Below are 17,784 nucleotides of genomic sequence, written 5' to 3'. Positions count from 1 at the left end.
TTCGCCAGTTTGGGTCCGGGGTGCAGACCTACACACCACGTATCAAGCCATGCTGTAGCAGGTGATCCACATATAAAGTAGAGGAAGATAGGCACGGATGTTAGCTTAGGGCTAATCTTCCTCAAAGAAAAAAAGAAAAAGAAAAAGTCTGGGAAGGGCAATCGACAGGGGGTTAGAAACAAAGAGGGACACAAGCCTGGCATGCTGCCTGCTAGAGCTGATCCTGCTGCTCTGCAGGCCAGGTGGGTGAGGTGGGCTCTGGGAAACCAGGAGATGTGGATGTTAACACTCCAGAGGTCAGGAGAAGAGGCCATACATAGCCTTGTGCCAAGTGCGGAGCACTTTAGAGTGAAACCTTGAATTGTTGGCTGTGCCATCAAGAGGGCACTGAGTAAAAACACTTGCCCATGTGCACAAGGAGAGCCAAAGAGGCTTGTGTGTGTGTGACCTCTTGATGAGAGGAAGAATTCACAGTCTTCAAGGATCAAAATCTGTGGCCTTCACTAGGTGAGGTTTTGGGGTGTAAATTTACACTAGCCACCAAAAGCCACCAAACCTTAATCCTAACTATTACAATGCTTAGCAACACTGGCTGCACATTACAATCCCCTGGGGAGCTTTTAAAAAATACTGATGCCCAGGCCAGCACCACACAATGGAATCGGAATTTCTTGTAGGTGCGTCTTGCACCAATATGGTTTAAAATTATTGTGTTGCACTGTAAATGTTGAGAACAGCAGAATTAGAAAAAAGTTGGTCCCAATAATATTGCATCAGTAGGAGGAAATGCTAAATCATGTGAGGAACTCCTATAAGTCAATAAAAACACAAACATCCCACAAATGAACAGCTAATACATAAATAAGAGTGATCAGAATATGGGTGCCTTTGTACTTTTTTCTCTGCTTTGCCGTGGTTTGATTTTTTCCCCTAATTTGCCAATATTGCCTATTTATGATAATAGTAGAAAGAATTGATAGTAAATATGGGATTCCTAAGTCAAGATGCAATTAACAGAAATAAAAAAGAAAACAACATCATTAGGTCTAATACTGTCAAGAGTTACATAATTACAATCTACTTCAAAAAACTGTATTAAGAAACATCTGGAGGGGGAGATAAATAATTAACTCGATAGTTCTTAAATAACATAGTGCAATATTTTGACATATATTTAAAGGGATTAGGCTAAATATATTCCAGTCTTGCCCTTATGTAATTCTATGGTCCTAATTTAACTGTACCTCAGTTTCCTAAGCTGCAAAGTAAAGAAGAAAAGAGCATTCACTTCAAGAGTCCTTCATATCTGTGTTTCTCAAACTTCACTGTACATAAAAGACACCAACATATCTTGTTAAAACGTTGATTCAGAATCAGTTTTTCTGGAGTGGGACCTGAGATTCTGAATTTCTAAAAAGTTCTCGGGTCATGCTGACACTGCTGGTCTGTGTCCCACTCCTGAAGGAGGCAGAATGTGTATTGTATTATTTAATATTTCACATAGGAAGAAAGTTGGGCTCAATCTGGTTTTGCATTTGGCCATGGTCACACACCATCCAAATGGAAGAGTAAGATTTGAACTGAGGGCTGCATCGCCTTCAAACCCAATGCCCTTAATTTCCTGCACACAAAAGTCTCCTGGCGATTTCACAGATCAATTTCAAGGTTTTAAGTCTACATTTTGTGCAAATGTTGGCTACTTCGTTTCTTATCATTTGCATTCATTCTTTTGAACTATTTGCTCTTAAGAATGTGAGAGTGGCCATGGACATGTTTGCTGAATCTTACTCCATGAGTTTTCAACACTGAATTTCTGTGTACATACAACTTTTCCCCTGAAAGTTATACTGATTTATGTGATCAGACTGTGAAAGTCCTTTTGCTGCTACCCAATAATAAGAAAAGGAGCAAAGGATAAAACAAAAAGACTATGTTTCAGTCTCCTAGCACATTTAAATGTCATGGATTTTAAATATATCAGCTAAGATATGGTCTTTGTAAGATCTTTCTCATTAAACATTTTTGCTGATAATTATCTTTCTATGTTAATTTTTATAATAAGAGGAGCTTATCCAGTGCATCTCATTTTAACAAATGTTTATTATCAAGAAGTGTTTACACAGTGTGAGCCACTTGAACATAAATACGATGATTAATTCTCTACCCATATGATCATGATGGAACTCAAGATCATTAATCTTAAAATTCATTTGCACGGTAACAATATAGAATGTGCCATCATCATGATAAAACATCCTAGAGATCTTCCCAAAGTAAAATTTACAAAGTAGTTATCATTATTAAAGTATACACAAGGTAGAACATTTATCTGTTATATTTATTCTAAATTAATATAGAGAGAGAAATAGGGAGAAAGAGAGAGAGAGAGACAGATTCAAGATTTTCAGTAGTCCCCTTTCTTTTATGAGTAAGAAAGTAGGAGTACTAGTCAAGATTAAAAGTTTGTCCAGGAGGGACTACAGAGCATTTGGTTCCTCTATTTCCTTTCTTTCATTGCCAAGTCTCCCTTTTCACTATGCACATATAGGAGAGGATTCACAAGGTACTAAACATTATCGGACCAATGAAACGTTAAGTTCTTAAAAACGAAAGGCTTTCACTCTCAACAGGTGTAATAATTTACAAGTTGCCATCCGCCAATACTGCTCATAAAGAAACTGAATCATTTCATGTTTGATATGCGTGTATTTGACCCTAGATATTATTAGGAATTCTCTATCCTTGAGATAGTATAATATGTATAGGAAGAACCTCTTTTAGCAGGTAATTTCAGGAATTAGGAGCTCTTTTATTACTCATTTTACTATGAAAATACATTTTTAAAACGATAATATAATTTTAGAAAGAAAAGAGATAGACACAAAATTGATTAATGTGATATAATAGATCTCTGCATGGAAAATTCCCTCTGCTTTTTGAGCTGTTTCCCATACTCTCTCCGTGGCTTTTTTTTTCCCACACCTATCTTGAACATCACCTTTTCAGAGAAACATTTTCTTACTGCCCTATCTGAACTTGCACACTCACATTGCCATTAACAACTCTCACAAATTGTAACTGTAGATGTGAGTCCGTATGCATGTTTGTATGCCTATGCGTCTGCGTTCCTAGGATACAGGAATTGTACAGAAAGGATACAGCACCTAGTATGATAATAACTTAAAGAATGAGTGATAATATCTAAAAAGAGAGCAAATCTTCTTTATAAAGGTGGTTCTACTGTATTTACACAGTTTTTATCACCCAATAAATAAAAATGTAGGATTATCGTTTGGTAGATGATATTGCTCAAGAATATAATATATGGTTTGAGAAAACTAGAGAATTTTATAATCTGAAGCTACCTGCATTTTACAGTAGACAGACACATATACCTTTATTTTTATTTTTAATGAGAGAGATAAGAAATAGCTAAGGTTCATTAAATAAGTACTGTGTGCTAGGCACTATTGTAAGTACTTTTCATACAATGTCTCCTAGGATTGCTATGAGGCAGTTAGAGATGAGTAAAGCAAAGACTAGAGAGATTCAATAACTTGCACAGAGATATAGAGCTGATAAACAGCAGAGGTAGGACTGGGATCCAGGCATTCCAGCCCAGAATCGATGTGCTTAAACCACCAGAGTATGCTGCCTCTCAGAAGCAGAGTATTTCCCACCATATCCTAGCTGAATTAGTGACATTTCAAAATGTACACCCACTTCACTCTGTGGAATTTTAAGAAAAAAAAAATGTTCACTTTTGCAAAAGGTAACTAGTCTATAAATATATTTAGTTTTAGCAGCACATCTGCTCATTTTGGGAAAGTGAGTATATTTCCATTAGTTGTTCTCAACTGGGAGCGATTTCGCCCCCAGGGGACATTTAGCAATATATAGAGGCATTAAAATGGCCAGTAGATGTCTTTCTGCATTGAGTGGATTAGAGGTCAGGGAAGCTGCTAAATTTCCTACAGTAGGACCACTTCCTTCCCCCACAAAAAAGTATCTGACCCAAAATATCAATAGTATCAGTGCTGGGAAAGCTTGATTTAGAAAAAAAGAAAAGGGAAAACAAAAATAAATGCAGAGTATGCTCTAAAACTTTAATAGAACTAATCTAAAACTATTCAAGTGAGGAGTTTAAAAAACTCTATGTCATTATTCTCATGTGTAATACCTGCAAATGGATAAATGACCTTACTTAATTGTCTTGGTAGAGGTTTGCAGCAGCAGGACACACACACACGCAACACTGACATTCTGTACTCCCATAATTGCCATCTTTTGTTAAAATTTCAAAATTAAGATTAGTTTCCTTCTGTTGCATAAAAGAGCATACCAAATAGAACCAAAAGTTCAGCCCCTTTGATTTTTTTGGTGATGCGCCTAATTAAAAATAACTAGGCTCTCCAATGCATAATTACATGAACACCTAATATACTATATTTTCAGCCAATTTTGTTTCAAACATAAATATGCACCAGAAGTATGAATGATCGACATACTACTCCCCACAGAATCTGTGCTGTTTCTGAATCAAGGCTCTTTCTTGAGCTCAGTATTTTCACTACATCTTCCTTGCTGTGCAATCATCTCCCAGTTGGACAATTAAGAAGTGCTTTTTCTCCACGGCGCCTGGCATGTAACCCCCCTTACCCTGTACTTTAGCATGCACTGTATACCTTCTTCACTCTGACTGGTTTTGGCAGTGACCCACAATCTAAATCTCTTTCCTCCATTTGATATAAGTGAAACTATAATTATCCAGGGGTAATTTCAAATTACTACTTCATTCCACTAGCAACTGATGAAGATTAGTGGTCTTGCCTTGCATCTGAGTAAGTCAGCAACATAATCACAAGAGAACTCAGCAGGCAACTTTTGATTCATGTGAACTCAATTACTTCTGTCAAACACATTCACTTCAATAAAAAGCAGAAATTTCCAACATAGGTCTTTGCTAACAATTTTGTACTCAAAAAAAATTCCCTGTGACTCTTAAGAGAAAAAATAGCATGAATTTCATCAGAAATAATAATAAATAACAAGTAGGGAAACATACTTGTATAAATGGGTTTAATACATTATTAGTTTCTGAAAATAAAGAACATTTCAAAGAAATAAATTTGTATATTTAAAGCAGTTTATTATAGAAAATTCAGGCATATAAGTAAGCCTTAGAAAAGTAAATGCACTCTATATTTTAAGCTGATACCATAGAAACCAGAGTATTTTGTTACCTCATTAAAATTGGATTATTATGGGAAAGGTAGTCAATTTCTCTTAAAAGAAGTTAAATGGGGGCCATGAAGATGAGAGATCACAAATTGCTAAATGGATAGGGACTTCAGAATCACTTCTTGGTTGTCTTCTAGGTTGAACCCATATGTTAAGCAGCTGCCTCGCATTCTGATTCCTGAAGGTTTAGTCTCTAAAAGCCCATGTGTCAACTCCATCACACCCTGCACGTATATGAGGTCACATGAGCACAGTCCCACAGCAACTACCTGGTCACCAACTATTACAGACTCAGTAAATATTAACACATGATAATCGTTACAACAGATTTACTCAAACTTCAGCTTCTTAACATAGTTCAGTCTTTAATTAAATCCCAACATGTTTTGACTGTCAAAGAAACTGAGTAATTAAATGTAAACATAGAACAAGACTATATTATAAAGACATTTCAGTATGTGATTTTGAGGTCCACAAAAATCACTAAGATGGCCTCTATAATAGTTAATGTATCATAAGCCAATCACAGGAGCTTTAATACCTGGAACTTGAAAATCTGGTCAGAGAATCTTACGACTATAATAGGATTAATTTAAAAGAAGTATTTGTCAATGTTGTGACCAAGGAGACTCTCTACAGATAAATGCGAAGGAAAAAGAAATCAATAATTTTAAAATGGAGTATTCTTTTGTGCCTTTGCCCAGTCTACTTCCTCTTTTGAATTCATTTTCCCTACCTCTTGCCCTTTGATTTCTTTCTCATTCCTTAAGATTACATACTCTATCCCTGCCATCAGGGAGTATGTAGTCTAACAGGGATAGGGAGGGTCATTATCAAGTAATAAATTAACAAATATATGCAAAATCTTAACTCTAAATGGTTTTCTGAAGGAAAGACATAGGATATATATATATATCTCCTAGGAGATGTATGAGATATATGAGAAACTGAAAGAAGGTAAGTGTGGCTGGTGCCTAGGGAAGGGCAAGAAGCAGAGTGTAAGATGTGTCTGGAGAGAAAATAGGGGCAAAACCATGCAGGAACTTAAGCTACTACAAAAACTTTATCTTAAAGGAAACCATTGAAGTGTTTAAAGTGTGTGTGTTGGGAGTAGGCGGGACAGATGAGGATGAGTGTGTGAAACAAGCAGATTTGCATTTTTGTAGAGGTGACATATTTATACAGCTCAAAAGTCAAAACTATATATAAAGTCATTTATTGTATTTGAAAATAAGGTTTCAACAAGATATGCTTAAAGATTGGAGGAAAAAGGAAATACAGCGAAGTGAATGATTTTAGGAGAGATTTGGTTGATAACGTCTATAAATATTTTGTGATGGAGTGGAACGAGGTAGTGAGTCAGAAGGAGATGTCAAGAATGATTCCTAATTTCTGGCCTATCAAGAATAGTTCCAAAACATCAAGATCTCCACTTAAAGCTTTGGGGATAGCATGTTAAGATCATATAATGAGTTAGATTTGGAGTTATGGTGGAATTTCTCTCTCTCACACACACACACACACATACATTTACATTCACATATACATAATATGTACATGCCTCGATATAAATGCCTCGAGATTATCTATGATGCCTTAATTCTCCAAAACAAAACTTCAACGTATACTTATTCATTAAATGAGACGTTATTTATAGAATAATCATTTGAAATTCCTCGTAGAGTGGCCACATACCATTTGTACATTGGAAAACACCAAGAGGCTTTATTCATACAAACTACGTTGTATAGAACGCCCTCTGGGATATGTAGTCCACAGCCTTCGCAATGCCATAGCCTTTGTTCCTACTACCAGGTGGACTAATAAACACATTAATTATGACAGAGTCCAGTTCAGTGAAGTTTTCTACAATTTAGCCTTTCCAGTTCATCCCACTATCCCTCAGTTATGTCTCTACTTATCAATAATTGAGTATGAGAAGAGAAAGATACACATTAAATGCCTGCACTAAGAAACATTCTGTCAGAACACTACTTCCCCAAGATCTTTTCTTGATAAGCACCTGCAGAATGTTTTAATTCCAGCAACAATCAAAAATTATCTTCTAAATATGCAGAAGTTTTTTATATCCTCTGTCCATCTGGATGAAGACAAACGTCACTGTGTTCTGAACTAAAGTGACCACGTATTCCCTAAAACCATATAAACAAAAATCAAATAGAGCATGTTGATTTATAAAACTAGTAAACAAATTTTTAGAAATAACAAGAATTATATCATAAATAGTTTAGAAAAAAGAATGAAATGTATGCAATAGATTGTATTTAACTCCTGCTTCTGATTCTACACTTACATGTATCCTCACCTTACACCAAGAAGACTGCCCAGAATAAAACAGTTGAGACAATGTCAGTTAGAGCTTTCCTTTAAATCCAATAATGAATAAAATATGATTCATTTCCCTGACAAAGTTAAAATCACTTCTGAAATATAATTTTGATTTAGTAAAACTTTATATACATACATATGTGTACATATGTATGTGTGTATGTACATATATATAAGTATAAGGAGTTGTAGCTTGCATGTAAAAGCAACCATACACTTAACTGTAGATGATCTGGTAGAGATACAAAATATGGGCTGATGCTGAAAAAGGACATTTATATACAATGCAGTATGTTTCTACCAAGAAATAATTAAGCCAAGTCAGTACGATTTACAGGTAATTTCCCTAGTTTTGTTTGCCTGGCTCTATAACCAACCTACAGTCAGACCTGGACAAACTTGAGCAAGTTCGATTCATATTATATAGTGGATTTAGAAAAAAAAAATGCACCTGAAGCTTCGAGGTGTGATTAGGGGACTTCTCAGTATTTGGTTTCCTCCTCAGTTAATACACATTAACTCTCATTACCTATTTAGCATGCGCACACCATGGTGAAAACCAGTTCAGCTTCATAAGGACGAGTGATTTTTTCTTAAGGAAAATATGTTTTGTCCTCATAAGCTGTTCTTCACTTTGACATAAAGTACTATGCTGTCTCAAAAAGCCATTGATAAGTATCCAAGTTTAAAAGGACAGCTCACCATATTATGGGCAAAATGGGGGTATTTTCAAATAAAGAAGGAAGCATGCATGATCAAGTTTCAATTTAAAAGAAAAATTAAAACAGAAAAAAATCTCCAAGTGAAAATTGCTTTGAAATGACCTTTTTGCATTGGCTCTATCTCCAAATGGTTATTTTGTTGGCACTACTTATTATTCATTTAAAATTGACCTGTAATGTTTTTTTTTTTTGAGGAAGATTAGCCCTGAGCTAACTGCTACCATTCCTCCTCTTTTTGCTGAGGAAGACTGGCCCTGAGCTAACATTTGTGACCATCTTCTTCTACTTTATATGTGGGACGCCTACCACAGCATGGCTTGCCAAGTGGTGCCATGTCCACACCCGGGATCCGAACTGGCGAACCCTGGGCCACAGAGCAGAACATGTGCTATTAACCACTGGGCCACCAGGCCAGCCCCTGACCTGTAAATTTTTAAAACCAAGCATGTAACAGCAATTATATGTAAACAACACAGTAAACTAAGTCAGGACAGCTTACAGATATTTTCCTATGGAGTTCATATGGCTGAACTTATTACTGAAGAATTTTTAAAAGCAGTTAAAAGCCTAGAAAACAAGTCTCATCTAAGATTTGCATTTGAATTTTATACAGCAAATAGAGTACTATTTTCTCTTCATGGAAAGAAAACAGCAATAGGGTAGCAGACAATAATCACACAGAGAAAGTTACAGACAAAGAAATAATCCTTTGGTTTGAGTTGTTCAAAAATAAAACTTCTGAAAGCAAAATGAATATGAAATATTACACCTCAAGTTAGACGGTCTCTGAGTATTAATTATGTATATCCAATAAAATATTACATTAAATCTTTCATCATTGCCAGAAATTTTAAAATTCTGAGAAGAGAGAAATCACAGGTGAAGAGAAATAATCTCCATAAATTAGCAAAGTAAAAGGTCATGTGCTCCTCATCTTTGGAAGAAATACATATACATGACCCAACAGAAGGAGACAGGCCCTGCAGATCCACACGCAAACCCTTACCTTGACAGGTGCCATTTTTCTCTTCATATCCTGCCTTGCACATGCATTTCCCGATGGGCACCAGCCACTCCCCTTCAGCGCTGCAGTGCATTTTGGGTGGTTCATCTGTCACAGAATGATTGACACAGGAGCCCGACACTTCCAGCAACTGCGAAGAATCAGCTCCAGTGATAGTGTCAGGGAAGACAGCCAAGTGTCGTACCACAGAAGGGCATTTTTTATAGTACACGCGCACAGAAACCAGAGCAATGCAAGCACCCACATCTTGAAAAGCAAGATAAAATCCCTTTTTGCTTAGAGGTCCCACATCTCTGACCTCCGTATTCAGTTTCATGACGCGGTCACCAAGATCAAGTTCTGTAAAACTTTCATCGGCAGCAATGGTATCAATTTTGATGTACTGGTTTTCCTTGATGTTTCTCCCATTCTCATCATCTGATTCAAAGTAATACATGTTAAAAGTCTCCTTACAGGTCCCCAGGCCTCCAGGAAGGCTGTTGCAGTCCCGCAGAGTAAACTTGAGTTCTATGAAGATTCTGGAAGCACCTTCATTGGAGATCCAACTGGTCAAAAGCCAGTTATTCTGATTCTGTTCCATAACTTTGCATACTTGGTATGTGTGGATAGGGGCATAATTTTCATCAACTTCACCAATCTCTTCCCACTGTGTAATATAAAATAGAAAGACAAAAATTTCCAAAAAATTAGAAAATAACCAGTAAAAATAGTCAAAGGAAACTAATTCAGCTGTGGAAATTTCCTTAGCCTCAATGTATACCATTGGGAGAAGGAGCTATATAGCAACAATTAAAAAATATATATAGTTCCCTTTTTAAATTAAATAAATTAATAACATTATTCATTGTCTGCAACATAACACAAAGGTGAACACATACGAACGATATTCCCCAGAAAAAAGAATGTATTTCAAAGTAAAAATAAAAAAAAATTGAACATGGATGCAATTAACAAGAAAGAACAGTGAAAGGAAAGAATATTTGTATGCATGTGTGGACAAAAGTTAAATATATAAACTAACAGAGTAGATAAAGTTTAAGAGAAAAAAGGAAGTACGATTTTTTTTTAAAGACAACAACAGGAAAAAAAAGCAGTAAATGTGGACAGGAAAACAGAAAAATGTAACATGTGAAGCCACATTTATTTAATTCCGGCATGTTACAAATAATACATCAATGTAATAAAACTTGAAAGAAAATTCATTAGTTTAAAATTAATAATAAATGCTTGTTTTATTGAACCAATTTGTTTAGGACTCTTTTACAAACTGGATAACTAAATGTTTATTCACAGATTTATGTAAAATTATAAACCTAGAGACAGGTGTAAAATAGAGATAAAAATTATAGATTAGTAATATGGACAGGCTTGTCATTTCAAATACTAACCAACTCTTGTTATATCCTGAAAATGCATTACTTCTTTCTTACCAATGCATTATTTTATGCATAATGACCTTAAGAGTTCTGAATATATACAGGGTATAGAAAAGATTAAGTATCATTTATATAGATTCCAAAATAATATTTGATCAAAGAGATCTAAACCCATCTCTTTCCTATTAAAATACTACAGTTTTAAGAACTATAACCACTTTCTGAACAGTACAGAACCAAACTTTTATTCTTCATAAAGATGTTCCTATAACTTAAGAAATTTCTTAAACCTATATAAAATCTATGTGTACAAAACTATATCTAACTTTGTTTTAAATCTTTAAAAATGGCCCTGAAACACACAAAGCAATGAAATCATCCTGACTTTCAATAAATCCAGAATATGATTTCAGACACTAGGCATTATAGATTATAAACTTCATAGAACATCATTTCTTTAGACATGAAATTAAATAGAGCTTTATTTCTTGAGTGTGTTCAGCTGACAAAGATGTGAAAAATGTGGAGTCACAAGAGATGCACATAAATTGTATGTCTTAGATGGCTCCTCTCTAGCTGCCATCAGACTGACTAAGTAAAAGGTACTAATGAAGGAAAACCGCTGAGCCTCTTAAATTCACAAGAGAGAGACATCGAGATTTTATCTTGCCTAACAACTTTCACACTAGGGTGTTATGTGAAGCCTTAGTTCTCCCATTTAATCTCACTTTTGTTCTCTCTCAAAACGTATATAAACTCTACTTAGCCTCTGGTTTTCTCAACCAGCTATCTATTTCAGCACTCTGTCATTAAACCACTTACATTTTCTTCCTGAAGTGATCCAGGTATCAATATCTTTGTTATAAATGGCTATTGAATGTCACCATTAACATTACATGCAAAAGATCACTTCAAATAACTAAATGAAAACAATAAAAATTATCAACTTAGTGTTATAAAATTAATTAAATATATATTCCTTGAATGAGTAAAATGAAAATTGGCATCATAAAACTCTTCTATGAAAAAAGAAAATCAAAATGCTACATTACATATTTCAGATTTCTTTTACTTGATAATAGTCTTCCAACACAAAACACAAATGGATTTCAAATCCTTGGCCTTAAATCATTTATAGAAGACTTATTTCTGCAGCATGTGTTTTAACAGAACCCTGCAAGCACGTAAAAGGAATTGGACAAGTAAAGGGAAATGAAATAGTAGCATCTTCCAGATTATAAGACAAGCATTTCACAGTCTTTGTCTATACGGAGTCCAAGGTACCACAAATATTATTAAAAATTCAAGCCAAGCAGCACTTGACAAGACAGCTTAATAGTTACTGCTTCAGGTGATAATTTCAATGTATGTGCATAAGCATCTTACTTCTCTGAATATTCTCAATTAAGAAGAGAAAAACTGTAATTTTCTTTGATGTTAGAATATACCATGGTGGGATTTTATTTATTTTTCTTTTCAAATGTCCAAAATATAAATGAAGGCTCACATTTTCTATTTCTGAGGAATGAGGAGAAAGACTTTAATTTAAATAATTATGGCCATAAGCCATTCAGATAATCAAATAGGTAATATACACATATTTCCCCAAAATATCCGCTCCTAACTAGACAAATATGCTAAGAACCAAACAAAATATTTCATTTATTTTAGATTGGCTAGTTGAAATAAAACCTCGAATTCTTCCAAGTTTTCTTTCCTTTTAATACAAAGTGGACATCTTGCTGTCCTCAGCAAAAATCGTACCTATGAAGAAGAAACCAGATATTGAAGAGATATAACACTCATCAAGAACTTAAGAATGTGGCGGGTATATTCCTAGATATTTTTGCAAATGTCATGTCATGCCAAGGAGATTACAGCAATTCAATGAAGGGTGCAGATAGAAAACACAGTATTTTCGGTTCAATTTGGTTGGATTTCCTGTGATCCCGTGGTTTAATAAAAGTATCTGAAGATCTTTTGATTACTATAAACAGTATGACTGGGCATTTGCAAGTGTGGTCACTGAACACAATATGGTGACTGTAGCTCTGTCCTTCAGGCCTAGCAACTCCTCAAGGCCCACCCTCCAAGCTCATGCTGTTCTCTGTGTTTCTTTCCTCCTTATTCCTATTCCTTTGCTTTAAGATTAAAGAACTGGTTTTACACAGTCAGCTTGGGCTGGCTTTATTTCTTTCCCAGATGCTTGGGCTTGCTCCTTTTCCTGCTGGGCACTGAAGACTCCAAGTCAGCTGCATTCTAATCCCACACCTGGCCAGGCATCACAAGTCAGCCACGTTCATCACAGCAGTGAAAAAGAAAACTGATGGATTTTCATATCCGTATGTGCATCATGGTGTTACCAACTTTCCCTTCCCAAGCCATTAAGAATTATTTTCTCCCTGCCTGCTTGCCCATGGCCCTATTCAGTTTCCTGCCTCCAGCTCCTATTGTCTCTTACCTTGTTGGCATTGCACTCATTCCAGTCTCCTACCCTATAGATCACTTCTTTTGCCTTCAGAACTTAAAAATATCATATCATGACATGCAGCCCAGTTAGAACCTCCCTTACATTATGACCCAAAATACACAGTAGGTATCATCATGTGAACAGAGTTGATCTTGACCTTTCATGGTAGCAGGGGTTGCCTACTGTCTAGTTCTGTTTTCATTATTGTGTTCCTATGTATCTTGTTTCTACAGAGAGACTAACTTATTGAGGTTAAAGTACAGTAGTTAGAAACCTTGTAGTAGAAGCCTGAATGGAAATACTTGATTTATCTTGTACGGAGGAAGGATTATCAGTTTGAAGCCCCGGTTTTAGTCCCAGCTTTTACAATATCTAGATATATAAACGGAGACCCAACCACTGGCACACTGGCTACATAATTTAGAGGGAGAACTGAAATGCTCTATCCCAGTCGTCTAATGTCCAATATAAAACATCAGAAGGGGCCTTAAAAGATCTGATCCTACTGTTCATTTTAGAAATGAGGAAATTGAAGACGAGACAGAAGAAAAGATCTTCTCAAGCTCACAGAGGACCACTCTGACCATCTGATCACCCTCTCTGCCTGTGTCCACCCGTCCTCTTTCAGCACATCTCTGTCCTTGATGTGTGTGTGGGACTTCTTGATTCACTGCATTGATTGCTGCTCCACTCTGTTGAAACTAGATTCACATTGTTTTCAGACATAACATAACCATAAACAATTTTTCCTTTTGTCCTTCCTTTCCTCCCTTCTATTTTCCTTTCTTTCCTTCCTTCCTTCTTTCTTCTATATATCTTAATACTCTGAAATACAGATGTGAAGGAAGAGACATGAGTCTCTTATTCTCTACTGTATCTCAGAGTCTGACACCACAGGACATAGAGTGGGCACTTGATATCTTACAATGAATGAATTAATATCAAACATATACACATCCCTCCTTAGTCTAGAGATCCAATAATCTGAAATAATTCAAACATGGTAAATAAATGATTGTATGATTTGTCTATTGTTTTCATTTGAACAAAAATAAATCTCATTCCCTGTAAGTCGTCTGCATTTTATAAATTCAAATAAGAAGGAATTCATAAATTCGTATTTTTGGAAAATTAGGCTTCAGTAAAAAGCTCTAAGCATTTATTTCAAGACATTTTCTTATTCCAGTAATTCATACGATTATTTTGTTTAGTTTTGCATATTAGCCTGTAGAACTATTTTTCATTGGCATTAAATTTTTCCAATTATAACCTACAGCTTAGTTTACATAGGTAACTTTTGAGCATGACATGTTTCAAAATATTTAGTTTTTCATTTTCAGTCACTAACCTTCTTCACCATACTGTACAGAATAAAAGCCCAGGATATAGCATATCACTTAGTGGCATTATATCTTATTTCATATTTCAGTCAAAGTTATTAGGACTATTGTAGTGATTTTCTTTTGCAGAGTGATGTAAAAACATAGCTAGAAATCTGACATGCCCAAACCATAAGTTTGTAACAAGACCTTGTTTACCGCTTACACACTTCCTTGAATATAGAGCGAACTGCTCATTACCCTTTAACATCCCAGTATTTTGCATAGAATGCTTTTTTTTTTTTCTGAGAAAGATTAGGCCTGATCTAACATCTGTTGCCAATCTTCCTCTTTTTATTTTTTGGCTTGAGGAAGATTAGCTCTGAGCTAACATCCATGCCAATTTCCCTTCACTCTATATGTGGGTCACCACAACAGCATGGCTAATGAGTAGTGTAGGTCCATGCTTGGGATCCAAACTCAGAACACAGGCTGCCAAAGCAGAGTGTGCAGAACTTAACCACTACACATGGGACAGGCCCCTATATCATCTTTTGAAATGTTCCAAAAAGAAACGAACTGTAGGCTTCCAATTTTATTCAAACTATTTTTAGATGTCATTTATTATGATTTTCAGTGTGCATGTGTAGTATAGTTGCTAACTTCACTGAAGACATCCTGATCTCAAATTACTGATTAACTGTTTTGTTTGCAGGGAACGATTCACCCTAACATCTGTTGCCAATCTTACTCTTTTTTTTGTCCCTGCCCAAAGCTCCAGTGCATGGTTGTATATCCTAGTTGTAAATCCTTCTAGTTCTTCATTGTGAGCTGCCTCTACAGCATGGCAACTGACAGATGGGTGGTGTCATTCCGTGACCAGGAAAAGAAACTGGGCCACCGAAGCAATGAGACCACTGAACTTTAACCACCAGGCCATCAGGGCTGGCTCTAATTAACGGTTTTTTTTAAAAGAGCGGTACCTCTCCATGATCTTATGAAATGTCTGGGAAATTGTTTGACTATCTGCTCAAATTTGAAAGTCAGGCACTTTACCCATTTAACCAGTGTGCAGCACATTCCTTTTGCTATCTCGTAATATGTTTATGTAAAGTATAGAATTTCTGGAAGCTTCCTGCTATTGCAAAAATCAGATGAAGTACAATATGAAAAATCAGAAACTTCAAACAGAGCAAAGATCTTTTGTTTTTTTATTAATGTCTAGTTTATTATAGTAATTTACATTTTTAATATCAGATTTTCAGTTTCATTATTTTATATTTTTTCTTTCAATTTTCTATACAGATTAAAATTAGGTAATATATACTCAAGTAAGGACCTAAATGAATTCCTATTTTCTTGTTTTCCCCAGGTGTATGATAAATGATTACTAATATTCTTCCTCATAACATTTTATAAGACTTACTATGCTTACAGAAAATCATTATGCTTTTCCTCTCTGTTGGATATCCAATGGAGCTCATATGTCCGTGTATGTGTGCAGAAATCTGCCGTTTCCTAATACATTCAATCCAGGACGTTTCCTCTGAGAGAAACTGGGCCAGAAAATCCTTCAACAGTGAGTGACTTAGAAACTTGACTAATGGCAGAAACAGTGAGGAATCTTACTATTGTTTGGACAGACTTTTTTCTGTTTGTTATTACTAACTTTTAGGTGTTACTGTCAACCAGAAGCCATTCTTCATTAGGAAGAAATACTATATTATTAAGCCCAGTGCACGTTGGGTACAAATATGAGATCTACTTCCCCTCCCTGTCCAGTGACTGCCCTAATGCTTAAATTATGAGAATCAAATAGAAAAGCAAAGTTCATCTTGGGTTATAATTGCTTTGAAATACATTTTTGTAATTAAAAGGTGATCCTAGAATGTGTGGAAACCTCAAAGCTAATACAGTACAAGAAAAATAGTTTAGAGCTACAGCTGGGTAACTCACACTTGAAAAAATTAATTTTCTCATTACATACTATGTGCATGACATAATCGTATAGAACACAACCACATCATTTTGCAGAGGAGTAAACTGAGGCCCAGAGCAACTAATGCACTAACTAGTGCAAAATCAATGTCTCTGATTGGAACTCTCTGATATTAATTAAAATTTGCTCCTTTTGAAGCGTTAAAATTATAACATAAAATGTAGTGGCACAGGAGATCATTTTAACCAACAAAAGAGAAAATTTTTCATGCCCTAATGAGCTAGGGGTATTTATGTTTTCAAAAGATAAAATTCTTGGCCTTTTGTTGTAGAATTATAGCACCCATTCCTCCTTGATTAGTTTCCTGACTTTTGGATCAAGACTACATACAGTTGATTGAGCAACAGAAGTATGTTGGTTTTTATGCACAATCACAGGAACAAAAATGGTTTAAAAAGAATAAAATACGTAGTATAGAGTTTCTTTTTCAGAAATTCAATTGCTCTGTATGCTTCTTTAGTAAAATAAATATGACATAATGTATCAACTTTCAGTAAAAATCATTTGAATCAACAATCTTGTTACGTTTCCTCAATAATATGCTGGTGGAAACAAAGATTCCATCAAATAGGAGTTTGAGTTATTTAAAACATCTTTAAAATTCATGAGTATGATGTAGCAATTTTGCTAGAAATGACTCAATTAATTTTCTGTGTATGAAATAAAGCTGAAGTCAATTACTTTATTGCCCGTGGAATAGTTACAAATATTTATGGGCACAAATTCAATTCATGAAACAAAATCACTTGAGAAAGACAGAGATTACAACTTTCAAGTTTATATGAATATTTTCCCAGGGAAATCCACAGACAATTGAGCATCTTTATACAACACTAAAAGGAGGAGATGTTTTTTCCCCTGGAAAAATAATTCATATTTTTTCTCTTTAATGTTGTAGTCAGTGATTATAAGAAGGAAAAGAAAAAATATGGATTATTTCTTCATTTATTCTTTTAAAAAAATTATCCAAGTGCAGAAGAAATGAATTGGAGATTGGAAAAATCAAAAGCAACATATCACATAAATTATGCACAATTAGAGAAATTTATGATTTAAGAAAAACAGTGTTTCTTAGTAAGATACTATGATGAACATTATCTAAAAACAAAAAAGAAAATGTACATATATGATTGCTCATATATTTGTTGTTATTCCACTTTTAAGAAGCTATATATTAAATAGCTTCACATTATATAAAATGATAAAGTATGTCATGAATACTTCCAGTTTTAAAATCTGGCTTTTTTCCTGGAAAAATTTACTTAGGAAAACAAACTCAAACTT

At 35.0% G+C, this 17,784-nt stretch overlaps 1 protein-coding gene across 12 annotated transcripts in view; it reads right to left on the bottom strand.

The window, feature by feature from the left end:
• EPHA5 (EPH receptor A5) overlaps nucleotides 1-17,784 on the bottom strand; it is a 330,237-nt gene that overhangs the window by 245,393 nt on the left and 67,060 nt on the right. For all 12 annotated transcript variants that reach the window (XM_023638037.2, XM_023638036.2, XM_070262404.1 and 9 more), the window contains exon 3: nucleotides 9,319-9,982. In XM_023638037.2, the coding sequence (XP_023493805.1) occupies nucleotides 9,319-9,982 (664 nt within the window). The remainder of the gene's footprint in view (nucleotides 1-9,318; nucleotides 9,983-17,784) is intronic.

This window comes from Equus caballus, chromosome 3 (assembly GCF_041296265.1).
Source record: "Equus caballus isolate H_3958 breed thoroughbred chromosome 3, TB-T2T, whole genome shotgun sequence".
NCBI classification, from domain to species: Eukaryota; Metazoa; Chordata; class Mammalia; order Perissodactyla; family Equidae; genus Equus; species Equus caballus.
The sequence above is the reverse complement of the archived record's forward strand: the minus strand, read 5'-3'. Positions and strand labels throughout refer to the sequence as shown.